Source organism: Macaca nemestrina, chromosome 15, assembly GCF_043159975.1.
Source record: "Macaca nemestrina isolate mMacNem1 chromosome 15, mMacNem.hap1, whole genome shotgun sequence".
Lineage (NCBI taxonomy): Eukaryota > Metazoa > Chordata > Mammalia > Primates > Cercopithecidae > Macaca > Macaca nemestrina.
Genome location: NC_092139.1, coordinates 87,392,510 through 87,407,414, shown reverse-complemented (window position 1 = coordinate 87,407,414; position 14,905 = coordinate 87,392,510). Strand labels below are relative to the sequence as shown.

At 50.8% G+C, this 14,905-nt stretch overlaps 1 protein-coding gene across 1 annotated transcript in view; it reads left to right on the top strand.

Moving 5' to 3' along the window:
* Nucleotides 1-5,092, top strand: part of LOC105480670 (CRK like proto-oncogene, adaptor protein) — a 43,180-nt gene extending 38,088 nt beyond the window's left edge. The window contains exon 3 of the mRNA XM_011739761.3: nt 1,067-5,092. Within this exon, the coding sequence (XP_011738063.1) occupies nt 1,067-1,201 (135 nt within the window). The 3' untranslated portion in view covers nt 1,202-5,092. The remainder of the gene's footprint in view (nt 1-1,066) is intronic.
* Nucleotides 5,093-14,905: the final 9,813 nt, after the last annotated feature.

The following is a 14,905-nucleotide window of genomic DNA, read 5'->3' as shown; positions in this document are numbered from 1 at the left end:
TTCCAAAGTTCATGGCATGGACCACTGGACTGTGCCACCTTGTGCCTGTTTTTATTTTGAGATGTAGTCTTGCTGTGTTGCACAGGCTGGTCTCAAACTCCTGGGCTCAAGCAATCCTCTCACCTCAGCCTGCCAAGTACCTGGAACTACAGGCACGCACCACTATGCCTGGTTCTGTATGTGTTTAAGCAGACGAAAGCTTAATTATTATTGTCTTAGATCTTAGGCGTGTCTTATATTCAAGTAGTGTTTTTATGGACCTGAGTACACAAAATAGAATCTTAGATTAGTGCTCTGCTGAACAGAGAGCACAATGTCTACAATGGCTACCACCTGAAGGTCTTTTTTTAAAATACACCTTTTTGTGTGATTTGACTTTAACCGTTCTCAAAATCATGTGTTCATTTCTATCCTGTTGGGGTTAGTAGCCAAAATAAAGGGTTGGTTTGGGGAGGAGCTGCTTTGTGCTCAAAAGCTGTTTGTGCGTGTGTGTGTTTTTGTTTTTTTGAGACAGGGTCTCACTCAGTTGCCCAGTCTGGAGTGCCATAGAACGATCACGGCTCACTGCAGCCTCAGCCTCATGGGCTCAAGCCATCCTCTCACTTCAGCCTCCTGAGTAGCTGGGACTAGAGTCATGTACCACTACACCCGGCTAATTTTTCTATTTTTTAGAAGAGATGAGGTTTCACCATGTTGCCCAGGCTGGTCTCGAACTCGTGACCTCAGGTAATCCCAGGAGTTCAAGGTACAATGAGCTGTGATCGTGCCATCGCATTCCAGCCTGGGTGACAGACCCTGTCTATAAAAAATTAATGTGCATGGTGGTGCACGCCTGTAGTCACAGCTATTCAAGAGGTGGTGGTGGAAGGATCACTTGAGCCCAGGTGTTAGAGGTTACATTGAGTAGTGATCTCACCACTACACTCCAGCATGGCTAACAGAGTGAGACTCTGTGTCTAAATAATAATGTATGGGCCCTTTGGATAAGGTAGTGTTTGTGATTTAATGTAAACTGTCTTTTTCTTGTTGCAGAGAAATGCTAACTTTGTCTTCTTCATCCGTACAGGTTGGTGACATTGTGAAAGTCACAAGGATGAATATAAATGGCCAGTGGGAAGGCGAGGTGAATGGGCGCAAAGGGCTTTTTCCCTTTACGCATGTCAAAATCTTTGACCCTCAAAACCCAGATGAAAATGAGTGATTGCCGTTGCCCCGTTTCCTGCTGCTTTGTTGTTCTGCCTGTCCTAGTCTCCTTTGAAGTGGGAAAGCATTCTCTCTCATAGGCAAGTCACACTGCATTGCCGAAGTCCAGCTTTCTGCAGACTGGCAGTCGCACACACATTTGGAATGCACACAGCGACTGCCTCCTGACGTTTGTATCATAGTTGTATTGTCAAAGAGTAGCCGATTTTAGAGTTCTTTTGGATCATAAACTGGAAATACTGATGGAAGCACACAAGTGGAGAGAAGTTGACGAGGAAAGGGTCTTCCTTCTCATCGCTGCCTGTTTGTACATGGGACTGATTCTGTCGTGTTCACCAGAGAAAGCCTGAGGCCATGGCGAGATACTGCATGTTTGCTGTTCCACAGAGCAGTGGCTCAGCTGCCATCTTGCTTTTCTTTGGACAACAGGAACTGAACCTTAAGGAAGAGATAATTCTGTCCTAAAACTCCAAAATCCGGCTTTTTTTTTTCTTTTGGTTTGGTTTGGTTTTGGAAAACTAATTAATTAGACTTGTGTGGGGTTTTTTTGTTTTGTTTTGTTTTGTTTTTTGTTTTTTTTGAGACGGAGTCTCGCTCCATCACCCAGGCTGGGGTGCAATGGCGCAATCTTGCCTCCCTGCAGTTTTCGCCTCCCGGGTTCAAGCAATTCTCCTGCCTCAGCCTCCCGAGTAGCTGGGATTACAGGCGCGCACACCACGCCCAACTAATTTTTGTATTTTTAGTAGAGACGGGGTTTCATCATGTTGGCCAGGCTGGTGTCGAACTCCTGACTTCAGGTGATCCACCCGCCTCAGCCCCTCAATGTGCTGGTATTATAGCCATGAGCCGCTGTGCCTGGCCTAGACTTGTGTGTTCTAAACAGGTTAAGTAGCAGGTTGGGTTTTTATGATAGTGCAAGGAATGACACATGCCTCTGAGCTTCTAAACTGAAGCTGCTGTAACTAAAGGAATCTGAAAAGAACAACCCTGAAGCAGAGGTCTTTATTGTCTTGGTTGCCAGTAGTAGTTTGTTTTGCCATGTAGCAGAAAACACACAAAATAATGCAGCTGTGGTGTGCCATGCTATGTGCACAGCCCCTTGGATTACTTTGTTTTAAAAAGCATCAGAGTTGGGGGGTACTTTAGGGAAACCTTTGCTTACCTTGTTTGCCAGTGATAAGAGCAGTGGGTTGGAGGGCAGTTGGCCAGTTTTCTGTTCAGCTTTTCAGTGAATGTACCCCTTTAAGGTTAAGACTTAAATTCCCCTAAAAAGTGGGGTTGTTCATAGAATCATTGGACTCATTAATGAATCGTTAAATTCCACTCACTGAAGCCCAGACCTCCGTACCCAGGCCCAGTCTCACCAGGCTGCCAGAGAAAGTTGGTGCTGCTGATACTGGTCTCACAGTCTAAGTAAGTGTCTGATGCTCCCAAGCAGTGGAAATGCAGGCTCTGGAAATTGGTTAATGTATTTGATGTCTTAGTGTTTTAGTGACTAGGGAGACCATTAACCAGTTTATCATTAACCACTTATCAGTGTATTGATGTTAAAGCATTTCCCTGTTAGCTAAAAGAGGCCTGTTCATACAAGCCAGCTGGTATATATGTGTGGTTCATCCGTCATCTGCTGCTCATGGCAGACTAGAATTCTGGGAACCCTGTGTAATTCAGTCTGTTCTCCCTTCTGGGCCCTGGTAAAGACAAGCCTCAGCTTATAGTGAACACAGCAGACCTAGAAATGTAGCAACAGCCTAATGAGTAACTGTCATTTACTGAGTATCTGCTGTGACTGTGGCCCTGTCTGGAGGTTCCTAGGTTTTGAGATTTAGAACAATGCCTTCTGGAGACAGAACCAGCAAAACAACCATTTTTCAATTTTTCTTTAAATCAGTATTCTATTAGGCAGATAACTGCCATATTCATGAATCTTGAGAGTGTTCCCTGTGACAGAATTAATGGTCAGTTGGGAAAACTATCACCATGGCTTCCCATCTGTGGTTCTCCTCTAAAATTCTTAGAGATTAACCCTTCCTTGCCAGTGAGAACGGTGGCCGCCTCCTGCTCTGCATGGTCTGCGGCAGTTGCCGCTTCTGGTTAGGTGTGTCAGGTTGGCTTATTTTGGGCTCAGGCCTGGCGTAGCACCCACAAGTGGCAGATATATCACAGAGTCCCCAAACTCTGCCTAGAAATAGTGTTTGCCCTTTAGCCAGTGACCTGGTTCATCCCTGCCCAAGTTGAACCCTGAGTGGAGTTTCCAGCAGAGGGATGAATGTGCCTTGTTCAAGGAGGGCACAGACCCTTAAGCCTTTTTCAACCAGATTTAGCTGAAGGACTTGACACCTTTGAATTACAGCAGTTGACTTAGAGCGCAAGAAGTCTGTGGCCATTTTGGGAAGCAAGGTTTCCTTTCAGCCCTGTCTACTGACCAATACCCCAACTCACCTTGTGTGGCGCACTTCAGAATCAGATATACCTAGAGTATACCTGTGGTTTGGTTTTATAATTAATCAGCTCATCACTTCAGCCCATGAAAATGGCATCCAGGGCTGTCAGGAGATTCAGAGCTCAAAACAAGGCGAGCTTGAGTTCTGCACTCCTGATATGTGCCAAAAGTAAAACTTTTTGACTTACAACCTTGTCAGTTTTTTAAATCAGGCAGGGATATTCTCTTTTTCACACTAAACATATGAAAGCAGCACCCCTGCCTCAGCTCAGCTTCGTGCCTGAGTTCCCCACTGGTCTGGGAAGACAGTTGTGCTCCATAGAGCAGTGCAAATCTGACCTAGAGGGTGGGTGTTCGTAACTGCTACTTGCTCTGCTCTACCATGTTTTAAGAAATATTTGGATGTTAAATTAACTCACTATGGTTTTTCACCTGGGAAGGAAACAAATTACATACTAGAGGGCATTGACTGTTTGGTTATAAACTTGTGTATCCTGGGAAGGACCTGCGGTACAGAAGTCAGCCATGTCTGTGCTGTGTGGAACCACCTGACGACATGGTTAACGAGGAAGATGATGTGTTGACCGGCTGCCGTTTGAGGACTTTGGTCACCCAGACTAGACACCTTCTGTGCTCATGTTTGGAAAGCTGAAAGGGAAGGACAGCTGTGCCCTCCTGGGAGCTCACGTGTCCCTGGCACTGTGCTAGCTTTCCTTTACAGCTGTTTACAGACAAGGCAGGCCTGAGGAGGATGGCCACTGCTCTTGTGATGTTTGCTCAGAGGAATATGAACATTTTATTTTTGAAAAGGGATGATGTGGTTTTGTGCCAGGTGTTTATAATTTAATCCTTTAATATTATGGTTATTAACCTCTTAAACGTGAAAGAATTCTTGATTGTTTTAACACAGTACCTAAGACTAATGCTTTCTGTGGACACCACTGAGCTCTGCCTCAACTCCACCCTCTGGGACCGGAGAACTATGCCCCTGGAAACTGCTGTCGGTGTGGACACTGTGCTGGTTCTATTTTCTAAAGGAGTAGAAAGACAGGTCTCTGAGACAGGATCGTTGTCCCTGCAGGAGGAACAGTGGCCTTGCTTCTTAGACGGTCTTCACTGTGTGTTTTAAAACAAAAACAACAACAACACCGTAAAACTCTTTTGACCTGTAATTTAAAGATCATAAACTTCAGGCAATAATATTTTCTGTGTAAGCTTTTAAAATTATTTTTGGGGATCATAGCTTGTTTTATTTTGTGCTATAAAATTAACAGTATTAAATGACTTATATTCTTAGAACACATCGAGTGTCTTTTCTTAACAGATTAGTGCCTTTTTATTTTTGTATTCCGTTTTACGTTACTGGTCCCAGCATCAAAACCCTTGTTTCCATGGCCTGTTTGTATATTGTCTCAATAAAACTTGCATCAGCCGGTGGTGGCGGCAGCTTCGGTGTTTCAGTGTCTCCTCAGTCAGCCCCCACTAGCCTCCTGGCAGTTGAGCAGTGGTGAAATCTCTGATGCTCCTCAGTGACCCCTTAGTGCTGCTGCTGACCAAGAGCTAGAATGAAGTCTTGGCATCCGCCCATTCCAACACTCAGGTACCCAGAGGAGAGCACTTGGGGTATCCCTCCAAAAGAGAAAAAATCTGGCTCCCAGAGTGTCTGCCTTGTAGGACTGTACGGGAGCCTAGTGTTTGGCCTTTTTGAGCATGGGGCAATAGTTCCCACAGGTTGCACCACCACAGAGAACTTGGATTTTTTTCCTTCTAGGCACCCATATCTGAGGCTTCTAGTAAATATTTCTTCAGCTTGAGCTAACCAGGGTTGAATGGTTCCAAGCAGAAGTCATGGGAAGTGAGCAGCCTCATCGCAGGTCAGGGCATGATACCTATGCGGCTTTCTTGAATCCTTTTCTGTTTTTGGCTGTACGTGGTTCTCCTGATGAACTTTGGGAGACCTCCAAATGGATTGGCTTGAGGTGTTGGGAGGCCCACTGACACCCCCTCGGCCAGGGCCTTGTCTCTCCTACTCCCAGCTCTCAGTACATTTTATCTTTGACTTCACTTGTACTCTATTCCCATAACTGTTTGTGTATTGAGAGGTGCATATTTTCTTGCAAAACCTCAGGAAGCCATTTTTTAAAATTATGGCTGGGTGTGGTGGCTCATGCCTGTAATCCGAGCACTTTGGGAGGCCAAGGTGGGCAGATCTGGAGTTCAGGACCAGCCTGGCCAACATGGTGAAATCTCATCTCGCCAAAAAATATAAAAATTAGCCAGGCGTGGTGATGCACGCCTGTAGTCCCAACTACTGTGCAGGGAGGACCAAGGTGGGAAGATCTTTTGAGCTTGGGAGGCAGAGGTTGCAGTGAGCAGACATACCACTGCACTCCAGCCTGGGTGACAGAGGGAGATCCTTTCCCTCCCCCGCCCTGAGACAGTCTTGCTCTGTCGCCCAGAGCTGGAATGCAATGGTGTGACCTCAGCTCACTGCAACCTCTGCCTCCCAGGTTCAAGCAGTTCTGCCTCAGCCTCTCCTGAGTAGTTGGGATTACGGGCGTGTGCCACCACGCCCAGCTAATTTTTGTGTTTTTAATAGAGACAGGATTTCACCATGTTGGCCAGGCTGGTCTCGAACTCCTGACCTCAGGTGATCCACCCGCCCCAGCCTTCCAAAGTGCTGAAATTACAGGCATGAGCCACCGCGTCCAGCCAAGACCCTGTCTTAAGAATAAATTTACCAGCACTTTGGGAGGCTGAGGCAGGTGGATGTCAAGGTCAGGAGTTCAAGACCAGCCTGGCCAAGATGGTGAAACCCCATCTCTACTAAAAGTACAAAAATTAGCTGGGCTTGGTGGCGGGCGCCTGTAATTCCAGCTACTAGGGAGGCTGAGGCAGGAGAATTGCTTGAACCCGGGAGGCGGAGGTTGCAGTGAGCCAAGATCGCACCACTGCACTCCAGCCCCATGGGTGACAGAGTAAGACTCCATCTCAAAAAAAATAAGTAAAGTTAAAAATTTATTTGAGACAATGTCTTGCTCAGGCTGGAGTGCAGTGGTAAGATGATAGCTCACCTCCAACTCCTGGGCCCAGGCAATCCTTCCACCTTGGCCTCCTCAGTAGCTGGGATTATAGGCATGAGCCTCTGTGCCTGGCCCAGGATATATATTTATATAGAACTATGATGCTAAAATGTCCCTGATTCCTACTTTCAGGTTTCTGCTGAATTAGAGAGAAATCTGCCATGAAATATCAAAACTGTTACATCATTCTGAAAGAAACAATACCTTCCAGATACAACTTTGAAAACTACCTTTAGAGCCTGGTGCAGTGGTGCGTTCCTGTAGTCCCAGCTACTCTGGAGGCTGAGGCTGGAGGATTGCTTGAGCCTAGGAGTTCCAGACTGCAGAGAGTTATGACTGTGCCTGTGAACAGCCACTGCATTCCAGCCTGGTCAACATAGTGACCCCTATTGAGACATAGTAACATCTCAATTTTTTTTTTTTTTTTTTTTTAAACAGTCTCCTCTGCAGTGGCATATTCTTGGCTCACTGCAACCTCCACCTCCCAGGTGGGAGTAGCTGGGATTACAGGCGTGCACCACCATGCCTAGCTACTTTTGTATTTTTAGTAGAGACGGTTTCACCATGTTGACCAGGCTGCTATTGAACTCCTGACTTCAGGGGATCTGCCCACCTCGGCCTCCCAAAGTGCTGGGCGTGAGCCACTGCGCACGACCAGCATCTCAAGTTTTAATAAATAACTAAAAAATAACAAGTTTGAAAAAGTAGATCGGCCGGGCGTGGTGGCTCAAGCCTGTAATCCCAGCACTTTGGGAGGCCGAGGCGGGCGGATCACGAGGTCAGGAGATCGAGACCATCCTGGCTAACACGGTGAAACCCCGTCTCTACTAAAAAATACAAAAAACTAGCCGGGCGCGGTGGCAGGCGCCTGTAGTCCCAGCTACTCGGGAGGCTGAGGCAGGAGAATGGCGTGAACCCGGGAGGCGGAGCTTGCAGTGAGCAGAGATATGGCCACTGCACTCCAGCCTGGGCGACAGAGCGAGACTCCGTCTCAAAAAAAAAAAGAAAAAAAGATAAAGTATATCTTGGCCAGGAATGCTGACCTGGGTTCCTTCGAGGCGAGGGAAACTCTTGGACATGGGACATAGTCGGGACTACCCCTCTGCTTGCCTCCCTGCTGGGTGAACAGTACAGCTGGCCCAGCCAGTCTTGAAACCTTACCCTGCAACAAAAACTTGACACCTCCAGGCTAGTCATTCCGGAGGTGTCTTCTCTGGCCAAGTCGGTGACTCCCCAGCCCACTATTGTAACTGGACTCTGTTAATCCAGGCTGAAGGAGCTGGATGGGGCCAGGGGCAGTGGCTCACCCCTGTAATCCCAGCACTTTGGAAGGCCTGAGACGAGAGGGTCGCTTGAGCCCAGACGTTTGAGACCAGCCCGGGAAACATGGCAAGACCTGGTCTCAAGCCACACATGGTGGCATGCACCTGTGCTTCCAGCTGCTTGGGAGGCTGAGGCTGGAGGATCGCTTGAGCCCTGGAGGTCGAGACTCCTGTGAGCCATGATCGCACCACTGGACTCCATCCTGGGTGGCAGTGAGACCCTGTCCCTAAAGAACTGGGTGACCTCGACCCTCCACATCGCTGGCTCTCCACGGGCGCTGCACAGTGGAGACCCGGGATCTGATTGCATAGGACTGGGCACTGGAGTTTTAAGTTCTCCAGGGAGGTTTAATATGCAACGAAGTCTGGGAACCACTACCAGTGAACCCCTTCATTTTGTGTGGCTCCGGCTCCTGGAAGCCCTAGGACCAGGAACTGTAGCCCATCTACCGCGTAGTGTTGGTGTGAGAGTGGAGCCCGGGTCTGTCCCGGCGCGGGCCCGCGGCCACCGCGTTTGGGTTCCAGATCCCAGCCCCCGCGCTCAGTCCGGGCTTCCTGTCCGGCGCTCTCCCAGTCCCTTCCTGCGCGCTTTTACCTGGGGTGTGGTGGGGGCGGGGGACAGAGCCGGGCGCAGTCGGGAGCACAACCCTCAGGCAGGGCTGTGGGCCACTGTGCTGAGGGCCAGGCCGCCACGCCCCTGGACCCTGAAAGCGGGCTCGGATCCCCGCTGCAGCGCGGACTCCGGCGTGGCCTGCAACCCGGACCCTGGCCAGCTCCGCGTCCTCCAGATCTTTACTCATGGCCCGGCATCGCTGGGCCCAGCTGCACCTTCGGTCCCCGCCCGCGGCAGCCGAGGTGGGGCATCTCCAGCGCCGAGTCTGGGGGAGGTGGACATGGCACGGAAGCGGGTTAAGGGCAGAGAGAATCCCAGCTTGGGATGGGGGTAGAAGGTGGTGGACCCTGCGCGGGGTGGGTGTGGAGGGTGGCCGAACTCTTGGGGCCCCTGGTGCTTCCGGGAGCTCCGTCCTAGCCCTCGGATCCCAAGGAAGAACTTGATGTTTCCCTGACATTCTCCAGTGCCCATGGCTTCTGGCGTTCACAGATGGCGGGGGCACATTCAGAAGCTGCAGAGACTGGGGACTGTGGGCTGGGGCAGCTGCGGGGCGGAGGGTGGCATGGGGTGGGGTTGGGTGGCGTGAGGTTGCGGAAAGCAGGGCGTGGGGCCCAACCGCTGGCTGCGCCGCCCTATGGCTCTTCGGAGCCATCGCATTTGCCCTCTCAAGGCTTCCTGGGCTCTCGGCCCTAAGTAACCTGTGTCCCTGAGTCCCTGAGGGAGGCGCAGGATCTTAGCTCTGCCCTCGCTAAGATGAAAGCAGGACCGTGTGGAGGAGGGACGGTTGCATGGGATGGCCAGGGTGGGAGCCCCAAGAAGACAGCTTCCGCCTGCCCTCCGGCCAAGGAAAGCCCTGGGGAACACACTCTCAGGCTAAAGGGTCTGAGGAAGAGAAGACTAGCAAGGCGGAAGCCCTGGAGATGCCCAACAGTCAAGTCCGGGAAGGACGGAGTAGGTAACCAGTAACTCCCTAGAGAGTGGGAGCCAAGAAGAGGAGGGGCCTGGACAGGGCTGCAAGGAGGAAGACACAGGCCGCCATGCCAGCCCTCTGGAAATAGCGGTTTGCAGACCACCTGAGCTCACCAAGACAGCTCTGAAGAATTTAGTGAATTATGCTTTGGCTTCTGGATTGAAGGAAAAAAGTATCTATAGGATGCAGCATTCAAAAGACCTGTAGGCAGGGCACGGTGGCTCACACCTGTAACCCCAGCAATTTGAGAGGCTGAGGCGGAGAGGATCACGTGAGCCCGAGGGTTCAAGATCAGCCTGGGCAATATAGTGAGTCTCTACAAAAAAATAAAAATAAACAAATTGGCCGGGCGCGGTGGCTCAAGCCTGTAATCCCAGCACTTTGGGAGGCCGAGACGGGCCGATCACGAGGTCAGGAGATCGAGACCATCCTGGCTAACACGGTGAAACCCCGTCTCTACTAAAAAATACAAAAAACTAGCTGGGCGAGGTGGCGGGCGCCTGTAGTCCCAGCTACTTGGGAGGCTGAGACAGGAGAATGGTGTGAACCTGGGAGGCAGAGCTTGCAGCGAGCTGAGATCCGGCCACTGCACTCCAGCCTGGGTGACAGAGCGAGACTCCGTCTCAAAAAATAAATAAATAAATAAACAAATTAGCTGGACCTGTAGTCCCAGCTACTCCACAGGCTGAGATGGGAGGATGGCTTGAACCTGGGAGTTGGCCCGGGCGCAGTGGCTTATGCCTGTAACCCCAGCGCTTTGGGAGGCCAAGGCAGGCGAATTACTTGAGGTTAGGAGTTCGAGACCAGCCTGGCTAATCATGGTGAAACCCCATCTCTACTAAAAATACAAAAATTAGCCAGACCTGGTGGCCCATGCCTGTAATCCCAGCTACTCAGGAGGCTGAGGCAGGAGAATTGCTTGAACCTGGGAGGCAGAGGTTGCAGTGAGCCGAGATTGCACTACTGCACTCCAGCCTGGGCAACAAAGCAAGACTCAGTCTCAAAAGAAAAAAAGGAAGGCCAGGTGCGGTGGCTCATGCCTGTAATCCCAGCACTTTGGGAGGCTGAGGCAAGTGGATTGCTTGAGTCCAGGAGTTCAAGACCAGCCTGGGCAACATGGCGAAACCCCGCCTCTATGAAAACATTTTAAAAATTAGCCAGCTGTGGTGGCACACTCCTGTAGTCCCAGCTACTCAGGAGAATGAGGTGGGAGGATCACCTGAGCCAGGGAAGTGAAGGTTGCAGTGAGCCGTAATCGCACCACTGCACTCCAGCCTGGGTAACAGGGTGAGACCCTGTCTCAAAAGAAAAAAAAAGAAAATATTTAAAATATTTAGGCCCAGCATGGTGGCTCATGCTGGTAACCCCAGCACTTTGGGAGGCCAAGGCAGGCGGATTGCTTGAGCTCAGGAGTTGGAGACCAGCCTGGGCAACATGGAGAAACCCTGTGTCTACCAAGAAAATACAAAAATTAGCTAGGCATGGTGGCGAATGCCTGTAGTCCCAGCTACTCGGGAGGCCAAGCTGGGAGGATCACCTGAGCCCGGGAGATGGAGGCTGCAGTGAGCTGTCATCACACCACTGCACTCCAGTCTGGGCCACAGAGCAGGACCCTGTATCAAAATATATATATATATATATGTATGTATTTTTTAACACAATTACAAAACACTTTATAATTAAAAATAATAAAATGTTTGTAATAAAAAACCTTTTCATGGCAGAACAATATTCCACTGTGTGGACTGAGACAGCTGGATTTTTGTTTTTTTGTTGTTGTTTTGTTTTGTTTTGTTTTTTAGACAGAGTCCCACTCCGATGTGCAGGCTGGAGTGCAGTGACACGATATCGGCTCACTGCAACCTCCACCTCCTCGGTTCAAGCAATTCTCCTGCCTCAACCTCCCAGGTAGCTGGGATTATAGGTGCCCACCACCATGCCCAGCTAATTTTTTTTTTTTTTTTTTTTTTTAGTAGAGACGGGGTTTCACCATGTTGGCCAGCCTGGTCTCGAACTCCTGACCTCAGGTGATCCACCTGCCTCGGCCTCCCAAAGTGGATTACAGGCGTGAGCCATCGCCCCTGGCCGGAGACAGCTTATACTAGCCCATCAGTCACTGGGAGTGTGGAGATTGTTGCCAATCGTGTGTGTGTGTGTGTGTGTACGCACACACGCACGTGTGTTTAGAAAGGGGGTTTTGTCATGTTGCCCAGGCTGGTCTTGAACTCCAGGGCTCCAGCGATCCTCCTGCTTTGGCCTCCCAAAGACCTGGGATTACAGGTGTGAGCCATGCTCCTGGCCTGTTGCCAAATTGATGGTAGAAATTCCTCAGGGGATCCAATTAAGGGCCGCAGGGACAGGGCCACCCTGTAGCCCTGTGGGCTAGCTCACTCTAGGAGTCCTCTGACCTCTTCCCCCTACCTCTTGCCTCCTTCCAGTCCAACACCAGTCCTAGGTTTCTTTCCCGAAGACACATGTAACCGGACACAGTGGCATATGCCTGTAGTCCCATCTACATGGGAGAATGAGGCAGGAGAATCCCTTGAGCCTAGGAGTTCAAGGCTGCAGTGAGCTATGATCGTGCTTCTGAACTCCAGCCTGGGTGACAGAGAGAAACCCTGTTTCAAAAACAAAACACATGTGACGAAGACCCCTTACCCAGCTCCCCCTGTTCCTCCAGACCAGCCAACATCCATGTAAGGCCCCTGCCTAGAACTTCATGGCAAGCTGGACCGGACTGGCATATTCTGAGTTCTCCAGAATCTACCATCTTACCTCCTTGCCCACACTGTTTCTTCTGTGTGAATGCCCTTTTCCTCTCCTGTGAACTACGGGCATCTGCCCTCAGCTCTTGCCACCTCCCTCCATGAGAACAGGGATTAAGACTGGCTATGCCTCACCAGGCATGGTGGCTCACACCTGTAATCCCAGCACTTTGGGAGGTCAAGGCAGGCAGATCACCTGAGGTTGGGAATTCGAGACCAGCCTGACCAACATGGAGAAACCCTGTCACTACTAAAAACACAAAATTAGCTGGGCATGGTGTTGGGCGCCTGTCGTCCCAGCTACTCGGGAGGCTGAGGCAAGAGAATGGCATGAACCCGGGAGGCAGAGTTTACAGTGAGCTGAGATTGTGCCACTGCACTCCAGCCTGGGCGACACAGCAAGACTCCGTCTCAAAAAAAAAAGAAAAAAAAGACTGGCTATCCCAGAGTCTGGGGACAGGACAGTGCACGCTGCAAAGCCAGCCATTTGAGGAGGGCCTCGTCTGAACTGAATAGATCAATGGGCTGGAGCTGACTTTGGACAGAGTTGAACAACCCCAGAGAATGTAGTGGGTGCTGGGCATACAGTGGTCAGGCCTGTGTAGGCAGACCTGGGCTGAGAAGAGGCTGGGCTGCAGTAGCCAGGGCAAGGCAGAGGGGCAGGGACAGGAGTGGGTGATGGAGTTGGGCCCCAGTTCTTTGCTTGCATATGAATGAACCACTGTACAGCTGCGGGCACCACTGCATCAGCTTGCGCCTCCACACAGCTGCCTTTGGCTCATGTTGGCTGTGCTGTATCAGTCCTTCAATGTTTCCTGGGGATCAGTTAATTAAGTTGAGGTCTCTGCATCTGGAAATCCACCTCAGCCTGCAGGGAAAAGGCCCCCAGTCTTGGTCTTTGCCTTCAGAACCCTCAAGGAGAATCCTGCTGATTCTCAGATTGGGCTCCAGGGGGCGACAGTGTCAATCACAATGTTAGATACTGAAACTGGCTCAGTTCTTTTTTTTTTTTCCCTTCCCTTCCCTTCCCTTCCCTTCTTCCCTCCCCTTCTCCCTCTCTTTCCCCCTCCCTTCCCTTCCCCTCCCCTCCCCTCCCCTTCCCTTCCTCTTTTTCTCTTTCTCTTTCTTTCTTTTGTTTTTTTTGACGGAGTCACACTCTGCCATCCAGGCTGGAGTGCAGTAGCGCAACCTCAGCTCACTGCAACCTCCGCCTCCTGGGTTCAAGCGATTCTCCTGCCTCAGCCTCCTGAGTAGCTGGTATTACAGGTGTGTGCCACCACACCCAGCTAATTTTTGTATTTTTAGTAGAGATAGGGTGTCACCTTGTTGGCCAGGCTGGTCTCGAACACCTGACCTCAAGTAATCTGCCCACAAAATACTGGGATTACAGGTGTGAGCCACTGCAGCGGCCTTTTTTTTTTCTTTTTTTGAGTCAGGGTCTCACTTTGTTGCCCAGGCTGGATGTAGTGGCAGAATCATGGCTCACTGCAGCCTTGACTGCCCGGGCCCAAGCCATCCTCCCACCTCAGCCTCCCAAGTGGCTGGGACTACAGACTTGCACCACCACACCAAGCTAAAGTGTTGTTTTGTTTTTTTGTAGAGACAGTTTTGCCTTGTTGCCCAGACAGCGATCCTCCTGCTTCAGCTCCCCAAAGTGCTGGGATTACAGGCGTGAGCCACCACACCCGGTCACTTTCTTACCTAAAATACCTGCACACCCTGCTTGGAGACTCTAGGGTGAGGGGAGTGGGGAATAGGAGAATCTGACAGTAGACCATAGATGTGAGGAGGAGAGGGACAAGCTTGCTGTGTGGTGGGATGCTCCAGGGCTGGGGGTGCCTAGGGATCTACCTCTCTCCCAGGCTGTGGAATTATCCTCCCCACACTCACTGCTTCTCTAACCTTGGCTATCTCCTCCTGCCTTTGGGGTGTCTAATGGGCCTGAGGGACCTCCCAGCTGCTCTAGGTCATCTCACTGCAGCCATGTGCCCCATTTGGTACTGTCAAAGCTGCTGGAATATTATCGCCTTTCCAGAACCATCCTTGGGGCAAGATCAGGACCTCAGGCTGCCAGGGGCTCAGAGCCCTGCTGGGTCTTCCTGGGGCCCCTGGTCCACACACATCTCCCCTAAGCCTTACGGCCCTTCGAGAGGCAGCACTTCTAGCCTGCCATTGGTTTTAGCTTTTGCCCTATGAAGATCTTGTGATTTCTGCCCCAGCATGAGGCAGCAGGAACCTCAAGCACAGTGCCTGGGGCCAAGAGAGTCACAATGGACTTGCCCCAGGTCAGGCCTGCACTTGCCTTGTGTCAGGGTATCTCCCCAGGTTGCTGGCCTCCTCAACCCCCACACTGACCTGTTTCCCCAGCTTTATCTCTGGCACCCCAAACTCAGCAGCCCCGACCCCACTTCCCGAGCACCCCCTGTGACTGGTTCTGCACCTGGCATGGTGTCCTGGCAGCAGTCTGGGAGAGTATTTCAGTTACCCCCGGTATCCTGGGGAGGCT